Here is a 21,921-nt window from a genome sequence, read left to right as displayed (position 1 = left end):
GTCTGAAGGAGTTTCTACAAGGTGCCCGCTCAACTCTGATTTACACCTTTGTTTTCAGATGTAGATCAAAGCTGACCAAGTGTTGGTACGATCTGCCATTCACCCATTTACTTAGGAATGCAGACTGGGAAGTAAAGCTGAATTTCTAAATTGAATCTACTATCTGAACAGGCCTTGTGTGCCACTATGAACCTAAATGAATGGGCAATGCCCACTTTGTCCTTCTGTTTCATCATGCCAGACTGCCTTAACGTGGTGGCAACTTTCTTTTTTGCATGTTTCATTGGTGGTCTGCTGTCTCTACTAACATTTCCTCTTATTGTGATTACATAAGTTACTTTTACAGAGATCAGAAGTTACAGTAAAATACAAATAGTCAAAGTTACAGGTCAATGCATTGCTTTTCTTCTAAAAATGGTTTCAATAAAGTAGATGAATAAAACACACTTTAACATTCTTGATTACATCATAATAAAATCAAATTCCCAAACAGATGTCATCAGTTGTGTGGATATAAAGGTCCAAAAGACAGTTATTCAGTATCCGAGATTGAACCACATATAGCAAATTAACTTTTGACAATTTTTAATTTTGTTTTCAGAAGGTCCGCTTTGTAACTTTGATATTCTGTGGGTACATTGGCTCTGATGATTTTCTCTTTTGACTTTTGGCTTGGACACTTGGTGAGAGTTCTTCATTTCTACTGAGATTAGCTATTATTTCTGCCTTTTCTTTCACTTCCTGCAGTGACTTCACTCGCTTCATCCATCCTGGCTTTGCCTCTCGTTCTTCATCCTGAATGAGGAGCTCAATGTACTCTGGAGAGGAGAGCGGGTTTGGTCTGAGGGCGATTTTATCAAGTCGTTTAATACTTTCATGAGACTCTGTAATGAGTTTGTAAATCAAGTTTGTCACATCATCCTGTTCATGCAGAAGTCGCTCAACCACTTGCTCAGTTGTCATCAATTCCCCTTGTGCTTGTTCATATTTCTTCTTAAGCTCATCATCCACTTCATACTCAAAATCCTTGTTGCTCTCTTTGTCAGTAATGTGCTTATCAAAAATTTCACACGTTTGTCTAATCTCTTCATGTTTACTCAGTGCAGTACTGATTTGAGGCCGCAATCTTTCCACTATCATCTCCAAGCGCTTGCGCTCTTCAAGCACCTCTTTAGATAATGCTAAACTTTGATCATCCATCTTGTCTAAAGCCTTAAAAAACCTCTCCATGCTCTTTGCACCCATGTCCCAAAATATTTTGTCAAACATCAGACCATCACTGCTGTTAGTCTCGTCACTATTAGCAAAAAGGGCCGAATTATTAAATTTGAAAATAATCGGGCTTCCTTTGCCATCTTTGGGAAACGGGATGTTAAACTCTGTGATGGCATCGACAACTGGTGGACGCCGTCCATCAGCAAATGTGATCAGGACCAGGATGTTTTTGGCAATGTCTTTACCAAAAATGGACAAAATGGACTCAAAGATGTATTTCTGTGTGTGTGTCAATCGAGCTTGGGAAGCCTGAACTACAAAGCACACTGCGGTAATGTGCTGAACCCCCTGTGGGGATGAAAAACATTCTTGTATCTGCTCAGTGATTTGTTTGTCCTGCTGAATTCCTCTGGTGTCTCCAAAACCTGGTGTGTCGACTATAGTGAAGGAGTATGGGACCCTGAAAAAATCCTGGTAGTTCATTTCATAGGCAGTGACAGCAGACGTTTGGCTTTCAGCTTGACTCCTAGATGTTTCTTCATAGGTTAAGTCATACCTGAAGTCATCCTCCCACTGGACACCTAAGATGTAGTTGACCATTCCGTTGATCAGGGTGGATTTGCCAGAACCGGTTGCTCCAAGGACCATAATTGTTTTTGAAGGTTTGATGGATGTTCTGTTTTCATAGGGATATGTTTCTATCTTCTTCACAGTATTTATGAACTGTGATTTCAAAGGCAAAAGATTAAGTCTTCTGTGGTGGGTTGGCGCCCTGCCTGGGATTGGTTCCCTGCCTTGCGCCCTGTGTTGGCTGAGATTGGCTCCAGCAGACCCCCGTGACCCTGTGTTCAGATTCAGCGGGTTGGATAATGGATGGATCGATGGAAGATTACATTTTATAGCATGACTTCCCGTAGGCTTTTTAATGGGCAGTGTCCTCACTTCAATCATACCACTGGCCTGACTCACACCAACTTGACAAATGGCTCTGTGTCTGAATTGATATGTTGAAGCTGGACGTAACTTTGTGATGGTAAATTTTATATTTGTATCAGTTGTGCTGATAGTCTTCCACTCTTCATCTTCTAGTCGCTTATATTCCACTCTGTACCCTTCTAAGTCACATATTGATGGTCTTAACTTTAGGGTTACTCTGTCTTCTGTTTGGGAGTCAACCACAAGAGTCTCAGGTTTCAATGGAAGCTGAAAGTTCTGGTTGATGAGACGCCCACATTTATACAAATAGATTGTTGCCCCAAAATATTTTACATCAGGGATGGAGTGAACGAGAAATCTCGTTGTCTTGCTACTTTGGTTAATTTCAGCAAACTCAATGAAACGCTGGGAATGCTGTCTGAAATTCTGGATGATTAACTCTTCACTTGGCTCTGACAGATGATATGAGAACATCCTAGAAGGGGCTTGAAGATAGCGTTCCATTTCTGACATGTATAGCTGACACACATGGAGTGAAGTGAAAGTCAAGCAGACAATATTTTTAATACTAGTATTGTAAATTAATGTATCCAGGTCATTCATAACAATATCAAGTTTTATTTCATTAATTCGATTAAAGAAACTTCTGAGCATAGTGATTTCCTTTTCTCTTTTATCCAGCCATGCTGTTATGATACACTTCTTAAATGGCGACTCTTCCTTCTTCTTCAGAATGTTGGCCAGCTCTCCTTCACTTGCGTCACCCGCCCTGATATTTGGCAAGACCCTTGCCAGTTCATTCTGGAAGGTATATTTAAATTGATTAAGCATTGATTTGAAGTCATTTGCATTTTTCCTAATTATAGGAAAGTTATTGACAACAACGTCCTTCATGATGTCATTACACCTCATGATGTGATCATCTAATTCTTCCAGGACCTCCTGAGATTTGGACACGAGTGCCACACTGATCTCTTGAACAAGCCTAGCAGCCCGTGAGTTGAGATGTTTCAGTGGGTATAACCAGACCTGGATGGGCACAGCTAGCTTGTCATCTTTACTAAGTTGCTTTGGCAAATTGTTGTAAATCTGCATGGCATCCTGAAAGCTTGTAGGATTATGATCAAGGAGAAAATCACCATAGAATGTGAGGTTAAGATGATCAGCAGTTTCCTTGTAAACATCTGTCATTTTTAAGTCTCTTTTACCATCTATGGAAATATATTTTTTAATTAATGTTTCTAATTTTCTTTTATTATCTCGGTTCTCTTCCTCTTTAGTGTCCCATTGGTCAAAAACAAAAAAAGCCTGAGCTCCATACAACACGCCTGTGACAACATGGGTGGCCGATTTCTGCTCAAACACTTCTGGATAGACGACGTTCTGATTCCCCAAGTGGCTCATGCTGAGCTGCTCCATTCTGGTGGTCGTGCTGTAGTGCAGGGTGACCTTGGACTGTCGTTTGGATGATTTAGTGTCATTGAGGTACTTGGCAGCTCCATCAACCTCAATCAAGCCACACAAGAAGCTCGCTTTAAGGGAGGCTGTCATATTTAAGGTGGAAGTTTTCTCATCCAAGGTGTCCAAAGTGATGATGTTGACCTGCGTGTTCCTCTGAGGTTTAATTTTGAGGTCTTTCTTGAGGTTTTCCCAGTCCCATAGAATGACATCTGATGATTAAAACAAAATTAAACAAACAAAAAAATTGTACTTTAGTCAAATGTGGATCCCAAAGTATCACTGCAGGTAGTCTGTTTGAGAGAGCAAACATAAAATATTGAATTTTCTCTTACCTGGAATGAGTGAATCAGTGCGACAGTCATAGAGCATCCCCACCTGGAAAGGTCGGCCCAGGGCGGCCATCTCCAAAGGTGAGCCATCTTGAGATGACAATCCCAGCCTGTGAAATTAAGCATATAAATGATGTAAATTTAGCAGTTTATTACAAATATGAGTTCTCTCCATTTTTTCATCTTTTTTATTCTAATACTGGACTGCAGGGAGGAACAAAAATTCATCTTAGCAGGATGAGGTGAAAGGCAGGAATCAGTTCTAGTGGAGGTGCCAGTCCATCACAGAGTGCCACCAAATTCACTCATTCTGGTCAGATTGGAGGTACCAATGAACTGGTATTATAGGTGGTCCGGGCCACTGCCTTATGATATTGGTTTAGTCTCCATCTGTTCAGAGTGGGCCTTTCTCCTCAAATCTCTGTCATTTTTTCTTTAGGGACTCTGATCTTCATCTTCATCCTGCCTTTTGCTTACTTTTGCCACAAAAGATCTTGGCTTTCATAACTGTAATATTATATGAAGCAGATTCAATAAATGGCTGGATGGAATACTAGTATGCTGCTGCTGGAGTATGTGAATTTCCCCTTGGGATTAATAAAGTATCTATCTATCTATCTATCTATCTATCTATCTATCTATCTATCTATCTATCTATCTATCTATCTATCTATCTATCTATCTATCTATCTATCTATCTATCTATCTATCTATCTATCTATCTATCTATCTATCTATCTATCTATCTATCTATCTATCTATCTATCTATCTATCTATCTGTCTACTTTAAAAACATAAATCTTTAAAGAAGCTCCTAATTTTGAGCAGGACCTGCAAACATTTTGTTTAATTCTGACATATGGATGATTAGGGCTTCTGAATCTGATCAGGAGACCCCACTATACATACAGTGCCTTTAAAAAGTCTTTACTCCTTGGAAGTTTTCACGTTTTATTTTTTGTATAACATTGAATCCCAGTGGATATAATTTTGTTTTTTTTGACAATAAAAAGAGAGTCTTCAATTCCAAAGTAAAATCAGATCTCGTCAAAATGGTCTAAATTAATTTCAGCCATAAAGCACTAAATACAGTAATCCCTCCTCCATCGCGGGGGTTGCGTTCCAGAGCCACCCGCGAAATAAGAAAATCCGCGAAGTAGAAACCATATGTTTATATGGTTATTTTTATATTGTCATGCTTGGGTCACAGATTTGCGCAGAAACACAGGAGGTTGTAGAGAGACAGGAACGTTATTCAAACACTGCAAACAAACATTTGTCTCTTTTTCAAAAGTTTAAATTGTGCTCCATAACAAGACAGAGATGACAGTTCAGTCTCACAATTAAAAGAATGCAAACATATCTTCCTCTTCAAAGGAGTGCGTGTCAGGAGCAGAGACTGTCATAAAGACAGAGGAAAGCAAACAAATCAATAGGGCTGTTTGGTTTTTAAGTATGCGAAGCACCGCGGCACAAAGCTGTTGAAGGCAGCAGCTCACATCCCCTCCGTCAGGAGCAGACAAAGAGAGAGAGATAGAGATAGAGAGACAGAGAAAAACAAACAATCGAAAATCAATACGTACCCTTCATGCTTTTAAGTATGCGAAGCACCGTGCAGCAAGTCGCTTCACGAAGCAGCTGCACAGAAGGTAGCAACGTGAAGATAATCTTTCAGCATTTTTAGACAAGCGTCCTTATCGTCTAGGTGTGCGAACAGCCCCCCTGCTCAATCCCCCTACGTCAGAATCAGAGAAAGTCAGCGCAAGAGAGAGAGAGAAGTACGTTGGGTAGCTTCTCAGCCATCTGCCAATAGCGTCCCTTGTATGAAATCAACTGGGCAAACCAACTGAGGAAGCATGTACCAGAAATTAAAAGACCCATTGTCCGCAGAAATCCGCGAACCAGCAAAAAATCCGCGATATATATTTAAATATGCTTACATATAAAATCCGCGATAGAGTGAAGCCGCGAAAGGCGAAGCGCGATACAGCGAGAGATTACTGTAACACTGATATGCAAATAAATAAAGAAATAAATAAAATCTGCTTCAGTTAGAAATTTTTGACATTCTTTAAACATTTGAGGATGCTGTATCCAAATCACAATTGCTCTGTCACATCCAATTTTAGAGAGATGATGGTTTAAAAAATTTAAAAAAAAAAAAAAAAAAACAATTTTGAAGAAAGTTTTGTGGGGGATGTGACCTCCCTACACGGTGATGTTGGGTGGTCTTCACGTTCACCTGCTCTCACTCCATGCGATTTCTTCTTGTGGGGCTCTCTCAAGGTCAAGGTATACACACACCGACCTCAAAACCTTGAAGCCCTCAAGGACTCTACTCACCACGAAATCACCGCTACTCCCTTTTTAAATGGCCGAACGAGTCATGTGAGCGTTCAGAAATTGTCTCGATGAAGACTGCTGTTTTGCACCTCAAAGTATACTTAAAATAAAATTCTGAACATGGAAAATAATTATTCTATTAAAAAGTTATTTTTTTTAATCAAATATGATAGGTTGTGGAAATAGTTTATGGTAGATAAATTCAAATTTCTGTAATCGATTTAGCACACCTAAATCTATAAAATGCAGTTTTTTTATGTGTGCTGGATTTTGGTGTAGACCAGTATAGTTGATCGACCCCTTCAAGTTAGTATTAAGTAGACACACCTTTACTATCAGCTCTAAACTTGGGTCTCAGTAGATAGATCTCTTTAAGCTTTGCACATCAGGGCACTGCCATTTCTCCTCATTCCTCTTGAGCTCTGTCAGGTGTCATGGTGGTTGTGAGTGAACAGACTTTGTCAAGTCCAGCCACAAATTCTCAGGTGGATTGAGATCTGAACTCTGACTTGGCCTCTCCAAGACCTTCACATTGTTGTTTTGAAGCCATTCCTCTGTTGCTTTGGCTTTATGCTTGGGCTTGTTGTCTTCTCTCAGGGCACAGGATCTTTTCAGACTTCATCAAGTTTTCCTCCGTATTTTGCTGCCTTCAATTTCCCCTCACTAGCCTTCCAGGTCCTGCTGCAGATGAGCGTCTCCACAGCCTGATGTTGCCACTGCCATGCTTCTCAGTGGAAATGGTATATTTGTGATAATGTGGAGTGTAACACAGCATTTAGTCTGATGGCCAAAAATACTCAGTTCTGGGCAGCGGCCTTCAGAGTCTTCCACGTGCCTCCTGTTTGTTGTTGTTTTTCTTGTTTTTTAATTAAAACAGTGGCTTTGTCTTTGCCTCTCTCCTATAAGGGTGCAGCAGATGAAGCCCCTCGGCATAGTTGTTGCCTGCACTGTCTCTCCAACATCATTCAGTGGAGATCATTCGGAGGTCTCAGAAGTCTGTTAATGGCCCCCCTCACTCCTGTTCTTCAGTTTTTGTGTTCTAGCAGATTTACATCTCTGTCATATGCTTTCCATTTCTCTATAACTGATTTCACTGGAAATTTGCTGACTTGGTGATTTTCTTGTTTGAATTTTTCATGGACTTTCTTGCTGTGTACCTTTGTTATCATTGTGTAGGTCAGGACACTATGATGACTAACCACAAGTTGAACCTTCCAGATGCAGTTAAGTGACACCTCAGACAGATCACATCCACTGAACTAATGATGGGACTTCTAAACCAGTGGGTTGCACCAGTTATGTGTCACATTAAAGCAGGTGTCACACACGTGCAATTGGGAGGCAGCTGAAGGGCCTTAATAATAGTAGTTCCATGCCAAACCAGGGGGTGACGAGGTGCACTGACTTTCTCTCACAATCCTCTGCAGACCATCCACAGGAAATTCCTGCAAGGTTCTGGCACCAATGACGACATCACTTCCGGTTCAGGCACACACGATGGCGTCACTTTCTGGTGCAAATGACATCACTTCTGGTTCAGGTTCTGATGACGTCACTTCCTGCCTCGGCCTTTAAAGCCGCCACCTTTAACAGCCTTAAATTAGTTTTGGTTTGGAGTCTGACCGGTGAACAACTCACAAACATTTACCCATTTGCAGCCAGGGCATGATATACGGGTGGCTGCTCCAAACCTTTTTGATGTCTCTGGATCGTTCCTATCACAGGGGGTAATAGCTATGAGATCAATCATTGTGTGTTTTGTATCTGTAAATTAGCTTAGACCAGTTTGCTGAGATTTGTTTTCATTTTGAAATGAAAGAGTCTTTTTTCTGTTGTCAATAAAGCCAAATTAAATCCACTGGGTTTCAGTGTTGTATAACAATAAAATGTGAAAAGGTGTGTAGGCCCCATCTACTGGTCAATAACCCATAATAATGTCAAGACTACTGCAGTGCCTCCACATGGCCCACCATAGTAAGCTGGCTTCCTTGAAGCCTCAGGCTAAACTGCAATTGATCGCAGGCAGACCAGGCCTGGCAGTCAGGTGTTTCCAGGAAAAAGAAAACTACTCTGAATCCAAACTGGGAGACTGGCAGATACCACTAAGCGGCTGCCTTGTAGCTTTTGACTTTTTAGTCAAAGCCGAGGCCCACCACCGAGAACTGTGGCTGGTGTCAGGAAGGACAGCTAGTTAATAAAAAGCTTGCCAATCCAAAATAAATGGACATTTGACTTTCTTACAATAAACAAGAGTGGGGGCTATGTCAATACAGAGTGACCCCACATGAATGTGTGAAGGCTTTAAGAGGAAGAAGATGATAGTTGTAATGTACTGAAACTTCAGAGGCATTATAATATTCAAAGAGAAGAATGAAATGGAAACCCAAATCAGTGAACTTGCAATACAACCTCGATTTGCTACACTTTTCCCAACACTGTGAGCCAACACAATTCCAGGATTTTATCCAAAACCTGCCAGTTGAGACCCAGCCAGGCCAATAGGCCTCAGCACTGGAGAAGAATTTGCAAAGTGCTGATAGAGAAATACTGTCTGTTCACACCAACATCCCATCATCTGCACATGCTCCATAAAGTTGTGTTTTACACTGAAAAAAAAAAATGTGATGATTCACACTTAATATTTTCAATCTGAACCAATATAGTTCTTTTTAGCTTATTGATCTCAAAATTTTTAAGTTGAGGAAAATCATTTAGAGCGATTGGGTGCAATTCACTTGTTTTGTTACTGAAGTAAATCTATTTTTTAAGTTGTTCTTCTTTTTGGCAGTTGGAAAGCCATCAAACTGGAAAGTTCAACCAAAAGAATATACAAACGGCCCCTCAAACACAGCACATGAACAACCTAAAATGTTAAGTTAACTGAAATAGGATTTTTATGTTTATTCCTTCCACCATAACTTACTTTGGTACAAACAAATTTTTTTACTTTGATTGAGATCTGAAACCAAATACAGTATTTCAAGCTGCAACACTAAATGACTAATCTTAAGTTGCTTGAAAGAGAAAATTTACGTTGAAGGGACAACATCAATTTTATACTTTTTTCAGTGTACAGGTTGCTGCACCCCTTCTGATGGTCTGAAGATAACTGACCAACTTTTCTCCCCCTCATTTTTATTCAATGGATGTTAAAACATTTAACATTACAAAAATGTTGACAAGAACTGGCCATTTAGCTCAGCAAAGTTCACCAGTCCTATTCACTTAATTCTCACAAAATAACATCAAGTTGAATTTTGAAAGTCCCTAAAGTCTACCACACTACTTGGCCACTTATTCCATGTCTCTGTAAAGAAACACTTCCTAATGTTTGTGTGAAATTTCCAATTAACAACTTTCGAACAGTGGTCCAATGTTCTTGATGAACTCATTTGAAAGTCACAGACTTGATCCATAATTTTAAACACTTTAATCAGGTCTCCTCTTAATCTTCATTTGCTTAAACTGAAAAGGCTCCGCTCTTTTAATCTTTCCTCATAACTCATCCCTGAGCCTGGCCGCTCATCTTTGGACTTTTTTTAGCTCTGCTATGTCCTTTTTGTATCCTGGAGACCAAAACTGCACACAGGACTCTAGAGGAGGCCTCATCAGTGTGTTATAAAGCCTGAGCAGAACCTCCTGTGACTTGTACTCCACACATCAAGGCGCTATATAACCTGACATTCTGTTAGCCTTCTTAATGGCTTCTGAACACTGTCTTTCTGAATGCAAAAATGTGTAAAACAAACTGTAAAAAGTGCAAGTTCAAACGTGTAATGTTTTAGTAAATTCCAGGTTATCTGCCAATCCACCTATCCTTTTTATTATCTGCAGACCTAACCAGCTTGTTACTTATATTATTTTCCAAATCATTTATATAAATTAAAAATAGCAGCTGGTGGCACGGTGGCGCAGTGGGTAGAGCTGCTGCCTCGCAGTTGGGAGATCTGGGGACCTGAGTCCTGCCTGTGTGGAGCTTACATGTTCTCCCCGTGTCTGCGTGGGTTTCTTCCGGGCGCTCCGGTTTCCTCTCAAAGACATGCAGGTTAGGTGGATTGGCGATTCTAAATTGGCCCTAGTGTGTGCTTGGTATGTGGGTGTGTTTGTGTATGTCCTGCGGTGGGTTGGCACCCTGCCCGGGATTGGTTCCTGCCTTGTGTTGGCTGGGATTGGCTCCAGAAGACCCCCGTGACCCTGTATTCGGATTCAGCGGGTTGGAAAATGGATGGATGGATGGATGGATGATTAAGTCTTAATTTTTCATCTTTTATCTCCTTACATTTTATAGCATGACTTCCCATAGGCTTTTTAATGGGCAGTGTCTTCACTTCAATCATATCACTGGCCTGCTTCCTGTGCCTGAGCCAATATTCTACACCCATCTAAAAACATCACCCTGAACTCCCACTTATTTTAGTTTGATGCCCATCCTCTCATCCCCTCTAATCTGGCACCTTATCAAATGCTTTCTGAATGTCACGATAAATAATACCATACACACCACTCTGCTCAGATCCCTTTGTTGCTTCCTCACAGAATTCTACCATGTTAGTAAAACGTGATCTCCCTCTTGTGAACCCGTACTGGCAGTTCAGTAAAACTCCTTCTCTTGCCATGAGCTGCTCAACTTATCCTTAGTAATTCCTTCCATTAATTTGCACGTTTAGCTTACTTACTATTATGTCTTGATAGAGTTCTATATTACTCTACTTTCCCCTTTTTGTATTCTTTATTGTGAGGCCTTTGTCAGAATATCTCAAATCTCATAGACTTACCACTGTTTATAAGGTATTGTACTTTATAACTTCTCCCCACCTTCCCTTCTACATCTATAACCTCAGGAAATTACAGAGTAAAAGACAAACAGGAGTTAAGTTACAACTTTAAATAATGTATTATTGATAATATTCATAAAATAACAACAATAATCAATGTACAAGTGAATATTGACAACCATACAACCTGATAAATGCTGATGTGTAGTTTCAGGTGGCACACAGACTTGTTAGTTACTCCTAATGTGTCTAGTTAAGTTATCATTTCTAGCTTTCTTCAGGATGGGCTGAATGCCTGACTAAATATGGCTACTAGGCTGTGCTTCTCAATGTGGTCTTCTTTTCAGTTCATGGTGTGTGTGATGCTCCTTCAACATGATGGTGAGAAAGAGATATTGGGAGGGGTAAAGCAAGCAAATGCATACATTCTTTGTCCAAATCCTTGCACCAGTAATGCATTGTGCTATAGAATGGCCTCTGATTCAAACCAATCCTAAACAGCCATACTTCAGACCAATGGGACACACGATAACATTCACATCTAACCCCCAAATCATTTGTTGTTCTGATGCTAAGTAGTTTGGCTTTCCTGTGGGATTTGATTGAGACAGTCCTGCAGAGAATCTCTTGCCAAACTGATTTTACACACTTCTCCCATCCCTGTCATAAAATTCACTATCCTGACTCGGTCCTAATTTGGGGGGGTGGTTAGTTAATCATCAAACTATTGCTGTTCCATTGTTGTACTTATTAATGATTGAACACTCCCAAGGAGACTGGCAGTTTTGGCAGCATTAACAGCCTCTGGAGAAATGTATTAGGTTGTGGAAAAAATATAAAGCATTAAAAAACAGAGCAATTGTTTCAACAATCAATGACCAGATTTGGCGTAGATGTCTTATTACTCAAAATTCAATGATGGATATAAATGTATTCTCAGATGTATCGCTGTGCTCTATAAGGACTAACTCTGAGATGGTGGGTTGGGTTGTGTTTTGAGTTCACCCTGATGTTTTATTTTTACAGATACGTGATGCTAAGGAGTACGCTATTGTTTCTTTTTCTGAGGACATTTATGCTAAAAAGCATAAGTGAAAAATGCAAAGCCCTGAAGGTGAAAATTGCTACCTACTTTGTGACGCAGATGCCAGGGGCATTTTATAATAATAACAAGTACCGAGTTAATGGCAAGGCCATTTAGTCTGTTACCTAGAAAATCTTCTAACACATATTTAATGAAAAAACAAGAATCCTGATCCTCCAACTTATGCTATCTTTTGCTGTGGCAAAACGTGGAAGGTGTTGCAGTGATGACGCATAATGTAAGACTCTGTGCTCTCTTTTGGTAATAAAATGTATGCGTGCAGGGAAGCATCCCGTGATATTAAAATGAAATCTGCCAAGATGGTTGAAAGTTAAGGGTTGTGGTTTGCACCACACAGCTGACTGCCTTCGTGTCCCCCAGTGAGTTTCTTCACCAGCCACCGTCTCAGTAAAGCAAAATGTGAAAACAGTTTGTTTACAATCTCCAAAAAATACAAAATGAACAAAGGACAATGACTTGAAGTAATCAGGTGAGTTATAACTCTTCACTGCCCCATGAGAGTGTACCAAAGGAAAAGCTGTTCTTAAGTATATTTTCCTAAAACATATCACCAACTTGAAACCATAAAGCTAAAGAATGAGAACAAATTAAATGTTGAGAAATAAATAATCAAGTTAAAACTGCCACATCTTTATTACAAGTATTTCAGCAGGACAAAAATAAAAGATGTTAATATAAAGAAAAACAGAATCTAATGATGAGGAAATGCTAAGAGTTTTCATAACCATACATATTTTCGGCTTCATTAGACATGGCTCCCCGTGACTCTCTCTCTCTCTCTCTGTGTCCGTCTGTCTCTGTTGGCTCAATCGCCAGCTCCACACTGCAGCATCTGTACACTTGTATTGGTCTTCTCTCTCCTCTGTCTCCTGCTCTTACTGGCTCCTTTACCTCGCCGTTGTCTCTCTGCCTTTTCTGTTCTCTTATCCCCTGAGTCTCAGTCTGACACTGCTAAGGTGTACAACAGCAGCTCTCCATGGTGACACTTTCCTATCTCCTTTCTTTATGCCTGTAGGAAGCAAAACATGGATTCTGCAACAACAAAATAAATTGCTTTAGAAAATACGATCTTCATTGTAGAGGATGACCATCTAGTAGATGAATGTTAGCGTGAATGGTTTGTATAGTTTAGTGAAATAGAAATATATAAAGGTGGCACGGTGGCACAGTGGATTCACTTCGCGGGTCCTCCCTGCGCGGAGTGTGCATGCTCCCCCCGTGTCTGCGTGGGTTTCCTCCGGGTGCTCCGGTTTCCTCCCACAGTCCAAAGACATGCATGTTAGGTGCATTGGCGATTCTAAATTGTCCCTAGTGAGTGTGGGTGTGGGTGTGTGTGTGCCCTGTGGTGGGCTGGTGCCCTGCCCAGGGTTTGTTTCCTACCTTGCGCCCTGTGTTGGCTGGGATTGGCTCCAGCAGACCCTTGTGACCCTGTAGTTAGGATATAGCGGGTTGGATAATAGATGGACAAATACATAAAGCATGTGCTACCATAAACACTTTATAATGGGCTCCCTGCTGGGGCCGCACCTTGTTTGCAGGTTTGTTTGTTTATTTTTTATTTTGTGTTCTCACAGGACTTTAACGTCCTATCGAATTGTTCCGCTATACTTGCTTATACTTCACTGTTTGTGACAAAATGTAAAATATTGTTCTGTTTTGGTACTTTTTGTACCAAAGTGTTATGAAACTCTCTGCCTTAGTCTGCCTGTAGTTTCTTAAGAACTCTACCCTGTCATAAAATCAAACTAAAATCCCAAGTAAATTCTATCCATGTCTTGGCCTTTAATGGCACAGCCCAAGCATATTTTGAGAGCACATTGATACATGCGAGGATAAATTTGTATCCATCACAGATATTTGAGTATTAACACATCTCTACCAAATCTGCTTGCCACTGGTCATCGACAGTTGAAACAATTGTTATGTTTTTCTTGAACTTTGCCCATGCTGGTTTGTACACTCTATAGGTATATTGTCCACTCATCCACTCCAACATATTTTTTCGCTTGATATTTTCTCCACAACCTGATACATTTCTCAAGAGGTTGTTAATCCTGCCAAAACTGCCAGTCTCCTTTGGAGTGTAGTAGATTCTCTTTAATGTCTTCTTGTACATCCTCTCTCTTGGTCTGTCACTCATGCTCTCTGTACTTTCTGCGCAGGCTGTACTCACCTAGGACTAGGATGCCCTGCTCTGCCCCATAGCTGACTTACCTTGTTTCCTTACAGGCCCAAGGTCGTCCTCGGTTTCCAAATCTGCCCGCCCCTTTTCAGACCATGACTAAGATGGCCACTCCTCTCGGACTACAGTCAAAATGGCCGACACTTTCCATTCAGATGACAGGCAAAATGCCTGATGCCTATAAAACAACACAGAGCAGGTACAGAAAAGAGGATGGAACTTTCAATAACTAGGCTACATCTACCGCAAATCTAGGGGGGCAGGACTTACACCTGTCAAGGTTTTGATCGATATTGGTGCCAGTTTATACTACTCCTGATGCACTTCACCTCCTCCTTAGCTATTCTTTAAGTGCTAAAATACTGAAAGAATCTCTTTGGCTCGCTAGTTGCCTTATCTGCTATATTCCTCTCTGTCTTTTATTTTCTCTAATGTCCTTCTTAATGGTTGCCCTCATATTCTCATACACCCTACAATTTACTATTCTTATATACCTTATTAATTTGTTTTTTCCTTTGCAGTTTCTTTTTCACCTCTTTATTAACCCATTGTGGACATTTTTAAATTTCCCATTAATTCCAAATTTAGGTATGTACCTGTGTTGCATTACATGTAAAACATTTTTAAACCTGTGCCACTGCTCCTCAACCGTCTCCACATTTCAAAGCTTATCCCAGCCCATCCTTCTTAGTCTTTGCTGCATCTACTCAACAGTTGCCCTACCAAAGTCAGACTTAACAGTTTTTATCTCTGCCTTCGCACTCTTCCAAAACACTGAGAATTGTATTGTATTATGGTCAGTTGACCCTAGTGGTTCAATCACCTCTACACCTTCAATTCTGTCCTGATTATTACAAAATACTAAATTCAGACATGTGTCCCCCTGTGTTTGTGCTTTGACATATTGTGTTAAAAACAGTCCCTGATTACGTCTAAAAACTCCTTCTTTTGTACTCCACCATTTGCAAGGTTATCTCGGTTAAAATTCAGGTAGTTGAAGTCCCCCATGGCTTTAATATCGCCCTGTAAATTTGCATTTTTAATTTTACTACAGAGATGTGCATTGAAGTTATTGTCTGCATTGACTTTAAAATAGTGCTGATGGTTTACAAAGCCTTCAATAATCTCGCTCCATCTTATATATCGGAATGTCTAACACCTTACACTCCAAATCGTAACCTTAGATCTTCAAATGAGTGTCTGTTTAGAATTCCAAGAGCTAAACTTACAAGAAGTGGTGAGGCGGGCGGCCTTCTGCTGTTATGTACCTCAAATCTGGAATAGCTTAGCAATAGGAATTCGCCAGGCTAATACAGAGAAGCACTTTAAAACACTGCTGAAACACATTACTTTAACATGGCTTTCTCACAGCTTCATTTTAGTTTAATCCTGATGGTCTGTATATTCAATTAATTATCATTATTATTCATGGTGGTTCCACAACAGTGGCGCAGCTAGCGAGTGGCAAGGGGGGACATCTGTCCCCGGGCGCAGCATCCAGGGGGTGCCAAATTGATGTTACGAAATTTCCCCATTGCATTTTGGCAAATTGGAGGGGGCGCATAATCTTCTGTGGTGGTGATCTGCACCACCACCATCTAATCAAAGCACCATGATGTCCTTACATTGATGGATTAAAGGCCAGAAGTCCACATGACCGTCATCATCAAGTTCTTCCATGAGAACCCTGAATGCCATGAGGACTGATTGAGGTCATTGATGTTAGGTAGAATGCCTAGAGTGGGCTGGGTGGTCTCCTGTCCTCAGAACCCCTACAGATTTTGTTTTTTTCTCCAACCGTCTGGAGTTTTTTTTTTTTTTGTGTCCTCCCTGGCCATCAGACCTTACTTTTATTTTATGTTAATTAGTGTTCCCTAATTTTAATTATTTACTTTGTATTTTTTCTCTTTCTTCATCATGTAAAGCACTTTGAGCAACATTATTTGTAAGACAATGTGCTATAGAAATAAATATTGCTGTGGTTGTTGCATTGGGTGGTCTATAACACACTCACAAAATAAGGCCTCCTTCCCTAATGCTTTTAAGGGGAAGCCAGATGTCCTCACTAAGATGGGGCCCATCATCCAGTTTTAGATGTTAAGAGATCAATGTGCTAATAAACATTAATTTTACAATAGCATGTTATTGTGTTTTTCCCTTTTGGTTATTATGGATGAGGAATAGAAACCCTATGAGTGCTTAAAAAACTTTATTTAGTAGTTAAACATACACTAAAATGTTTAAAATGATTGAATTGTTTGATTAGAACAACTGATAAAGAACACTATGAGTGGGATCTTAAGTAGGAAGAACACAGTTAGACTTGCCATTGTTACATTTTCTTCTCCTGCACCTCTCTGTAAGCTGAAATTCCTAACTGGCAACCCCCCCCCCCCCCCCCCCCCCCCCCATTATTTGTTATTTCTTTTATCAACTGTGAGTTTATCAAGGCCGTATTGCACAAACACAAACAGCTCAGACAATTGTCGTCTTTCAATTGATTCATTCTGCTGTGGTGCAATAAATTCAATGGGTAAGACTCTCATGTAATTAATCTTCAATGTCTTCTGCCAGCTCATCAATGTGTTGACAAAGCCATATCACAAAACAGGGTCTTTTTCAAGGTGGTGAGCAAACTTATCACCTCACAATACTGTCGAAAATGTAAGAGCCACTGAACAATCAAGGTTCTCGAAAGCTGTGCCTCGTTTGTTGTTTTTAAAGTCATCCAAGTTAAACAGGTTTTAAGATGCCACGGGCAAGAAATTCTTATAAAATGGATAAAAAGTCAACTTCAATTACTGTTGCAAGCAGAGAAATTCACACTGCAGAAAAATCGCTTTGTCATGTGTGCTTTTTGACTTACTTTTCCAATAAGTGTTTGCTGTTTACCTGAATTTTATCTTCATCTTCTTCTTCATCATGCCATTACAAGTCAATGTATCAGATTTTTTCACTTTATGGTAATGTTTAATCTTTTTGTTGATTTTTTTGTGGTTTGACATGAGACACTTTTCCATATTGATTATGGAGTACACGTAAAAAGTTTGTTTTGAGAATAAGCAAGAATGTAAATTTAAAGAATCCAATGTCAGACCACTATCTACAAGATGGAAGAATAAATCTGTTTTTACAGTGCCTTGAGAAAGGATTCAACTTCCAGTTTTGTCACAATGTAATCTGGAATTAAAACAGATTTTCGTTTGGATTTTATGTAATGGACTTAACAATATAGTCCAAACTGATAAAGTGGAATGAAAATAAAACACCGTGTACATGTAAAAAAAAACAAGTAAAAACCAAAAAGATGTGAATGCATTGTGAGACTTCTGCACTCTTTTGAGACACTCCCTAATGGGACGACACACATAATCATGACTGCCGCATCTGTTGAGGGCTGCTTGTCTGTCTCAGCGCCACAGAAAAAACTACAAGCTGACCGCTGCCACGTGCAATAAGTGCCTATCGCCTGATGGGTGATGGAGGGATCATTATAACATGGCCACTGCCCTGGCCCTGACCCTCCTGTTTGCTGTGTCTGTGTAGTAGAATGGTAGATCCAGCTACAATAAATAACATGGCTTGTCCTGTTTCCAGTAAATGAGAACTGGTTTTGCTAAGATACAGAGACTTAGACTCGTCTTTGGGGAGAAAGACACCAACTCACACGTCAACAGCATATAAAAAGTACTGATTCAGGTTAACTTAAATAAAGGCAACACTTTTAATTTCAAAAATTTCATTCAGCCCAGAATATATTTGCTTCAAAATGATATCCTAAAAATAACAAATAGAGCATCATCAAATCATAAGTAATATTGTTGTATTTAATTTAATCCTCATCTTTGTAAAATAAACATAAACTCAAGATGATAAAGAAATCAAATACATTTCTCTTACTTGCACAGAGATGCCCCCATTGTCACTCCCAGCACTTCAAGGTGTTTCAGGCTCTGCCCAGCTGATGCTCTTCTGGCTTTTTAAAAGGTCTGCTTGGCAGTCTGCCAACAGGTGTAGCTTCTGTGTCTTCTTTAGACACGTGATTTCCAGGAAACTATTTGAATTTAAATTAGCTATTTGCTCTAAAGAAAAGAAACTCTTTCCTGATCTTTTGATATTTTTATTGTATATGGCCTTTTGCAAATCCTAATATCACAGCACAGTATAAATGTATTTGCATGGCCAGACCCTATGACATTAGAATTAGATTTGATACAGGAGTCAGACAGGACACCATCCCATCCACTTCTAAACAAATCCAAAAACTCAAATACAAGGAGACAAATTCAAATTAGCCTGACAGGAACATTTTTGGGGTGTGTGTGTGAAACATGGAACGCCATAAAGAACCTTCACCTAAACTGTGGCCAGGTTGAGGTCTACGTGGCAGGGCTAAATGGCACTCAGGCAGAACTTTGAATCTTTCAGTCCCCTAGCGCCCTCTGTAATTACACCTCCATCCATCCGTCCATCCATTATCCAACCCGCTATAGCCTAACTACAGGGACATGAGGGTCTGTTGGAGCCAATCCCAGCCAACACAGGGCTCAATGCAGGAAATAAACCCTAGGCAGGGCGCTAGCCCACCGCAGAATATTACCTATGCTTTATTATTTATCACTATAATTTATACTGTATACAATATTTATTTTGGGTGACATGTCCATTCCACTCATGTCTGGTTCTGGAAAGATCTTCAACATGGTTATCCTGGAAAGGCTCAAAGGATCAGTCGATCAGAAGAGGAGGGATGAGCATGCAGGGTTAAGGAAAGAACAGTCATGGGCAGAATAAATTGTCACTCTAGGTGTCACCGTCAAACAGGCCACTGGGTGGCGCTCATTGTTAATTTCACAAAGTGAGGTCAGCACAATGGCCAGTATGCATGCACCAACTCTTTACGTGACACAGTGTTGTATATCTCATTTCAAAAAAGTGCACAGTTCATATGAGCATAGAACACGAAACGTGGCTGGTCTGGCCACGCTGTAGGCTGTAGCTGGGGAGCAATGGCAGAACCAGTCATGAACAAGATGTTCAGTTTTTCTACTGTATCTATCCCAGGTCAGCACACAAGATTATGGCAGCAGTGTTTAACTCACACAACGCCCAAATAGCCTTTATGAGCCATGGTGAGGATCCGAGATCAGAGGCAACTACAATTGACTGTGCAAGTGCCACAGGTTACACAAAATTCATCCCAACAGGACAGCTCAGCACATATGCTGTAGTATGTTGACAGCTCCGCCAAAATGATATCTATGGGGCCAACCTGTATGAATGAGAATCTATAGCGGGGGCACAGGGTAATTTTGAGAGGCCTGTTTAAACTCCTGTAATGAGACAGTGACTCATAGTGGAGAGAGGAGCATTTGAACAAGTTCTGTTTTGCTGATGTCAAGTCCGGGTTCTGTGGTGGAGTAGAGGAATCATAGGACAACAGATTTGCCACTGCAAATTCAAGGCCAGGGTGAACTATAATGTGAAGTTATACCAGCTGTAAATCCTAAGGGGCTTGTGTCTAGTGCCTGATATTGACGGAAGGGCTATAAGTGCCTATGGGTCAGTACGTAACTTGAATGCCCACCCAAAAAGAAACAAGTGCCACCATTCACAAGTAAAGACACAAATTAGAGTTTCACACTTACCCACAAAATGCGTCTGTTCAGCTGGGCTTATAGCCTGCAAGTTGAAGGCAATGGGTCATTCAGTACCATTCTGTAGGTGAGAGAGCGACTCACTGGAATCATCCCACATAACAAAGGATGGGTTACAGATGTCAAAGTGAGCAAAGACAAGTGGAGACATGAGCCGTACCTTCAAGAGATGGACAACTTCTGAGCAGTTGGGAGTCCAGGGACAAGGAATGTTCTTCCTCAGTAGGTGACATAATTGGGATTTGGTGTTGAAGTACTGTGTCAGAAATCATAGATAGATAGATAGATAGATAGATAGATAGATAGATAGATAGATAGATAGATAGATAGATAGATAGATAGATAGATAGATAGATAGATAGATAGATAGATAGATAGATAGATAGATAGATAGATAGATAGATAGATAGATAGATAGATAGATAGATAGATAGATAGAAGGCAGTCATTCCAAGAAGTGAGGTCTACCAGGCTGCATTTGTGGGCTTGAGGATGCGCTGGATTGCTTCCACATGAGATTGGAATGGCGAGAGGCCATTGACAGGCAGACAAAACCATACAAACTCAATGGAAGGCACTGAGAATGCACATTTGTTGCCATTCAGTGTGAGGTGACGAGTAGCTAATAACTTTGAAAACACTTCGGACGCATCCATCATGAGCTGCTGGAGTTGAGTCATGAATGACAATGTCATCCAGACAGATGACTAGCCTAGGAATTGTGATAAAGTTAGTGGACATCACCTTCTGAAAATAGCTGGGGGTCAGAGCTGAGTATGCCAAATGGCACCCAGTGGCATAACAAAACACCCCATTGTGGGTGAGAAAGGCAGTCAAATCTCTACTTTCAGGGTGAAGAGGAATCCGCAGGTGTCCCTGGTGAAGGTCCAATTTGGGAAAAACTTTAGAGCAGTGGTTCTCAAAATGTGGGGCGGGCCCCCCTATGGGGGCGCGAAGTAACAAAAAGGTTGTAATTATTGTGGTGAACTTGTGGGACCCTGGTTCTAACACTAACTGTTGATAGGTCTGGGAGAGGTCTAATTTCGTAAACTTCTGACCACCTCCTAACTCTGCCAGTAAGTCCTCTGTTTTGGGAATTGGATAATTATCCAGTCTGGAAGCTCGGTTTACAGTGAGCTTGTAATCTCCACAGATGCAAATTGTTCCATCAGCCTTTACTTACGGGTATTATCGACGCAGCCCACTCTGAAAAATATGCAGGTTCTATAATACCCTCACTCTGAAGTCTCTGTAATTCTTTTCCCACTTTGTCTTTCAAACTGTATGGCAATGGACGAGCTTTAAAGAATCTAGGCTGAACCTCCCCATCCACATAAATCTTTGCCTCTGTCCCCACCAGTGTTCCTAGTCCGTCCTTGAATACAATTCTGTGTCTTTCCAACACTGACTCCAAAGGCTCAGGGACAGTATGTACTCTGTATATTTCACCCCAGTTGAGTTTAATCTCTCTCAACCAGTCTCGACCCATGAGATTTGCCCCATTACCTCTCACAATCAACAGAGGCAATTCCTTCTGCTCTTCTTGGAATTTAATTTGAGCCCGTAGTCTGCCTAACACAGGCACCAAATCTCCAGTATATGTCCGTAATGACACATCAGCTTCCTGCAGTTCAACAGCTCCCAGTCGTCTGCCCGCCTCTTCACTTAGTATGGTGACTGATGCACCTGTGTCAATTTCCATTTCAATGTTTTGCCCATTTATTTCTAGTGTGACTTTATATGGTGAAACTTTGTTGCTTGTTAGTTGGTACAGTGTGAATGCCTATTCATCCTCGCTTCACTACTTTTCATCTTCCAGAAAATTAGCTGAATTATCCTTTCTGGTCAACTTATTTTCTAGTTTTTCATTGTGTTGCGCTCTGATTAAACATTTCCTCGCTAAATGCCCCCTCTTGT

The 21,921-nt window shown here is 40.6% G+C and overlaps 1 protein-coding gene across 26 annotated transcripts in view; it reads right to left on the bottom strand.

The window, feature by feature from the left end:
- LOC114644948 (uncharacterized) overlaps positions 1–21,921 on the bottom strand; it is a 427,949-nt gene that overhangs the window by 70,547 nt on the left and 335,481 nt on the right. For 7 of the 26 annotated variants that reach the window (XM_051925794.1, XM_051925800.1, XM_051925789.1 and 4 more), the window contains one exon: positions 3,637–3,709. The exons of 15 other annotated variants lie outside the window; for them this stretch is intronic. In XM_051925794.1, coding sequence (XP_051781754.1) covers positions 3,637–3,709 — 73 coding nt within the window. Of the gene's footprint in view, positions 1–471; positions 1,168–1,222; positions 1,641–3,636; positions 3,710–21,921 lie in introns of those variants that run through there. 4 more of the 26 variants (XM_051925811.1, XM_051925817.1, XM_051925820.1 and 1 more) reach the window with 2 other exon arrangements.

Source organism: Erpetoichthys calabaricus, chromosome 4 (assembly GCF_900747795.2).
Source record: "Erpetoichthys calabaricus chromosome 4, fErpCal1.3, whole genome shotgun sequence".
Lineage (NCBI taxonomy): Eukaryota > Metazoa > Chordata > Cladistia > Polypteriformes > Polypteridae > Erpetoichthys > Erpetoichthys calabaricus.
This window is presented reverse-complemented; position numbering and strand designations above follow the sequence as displayed.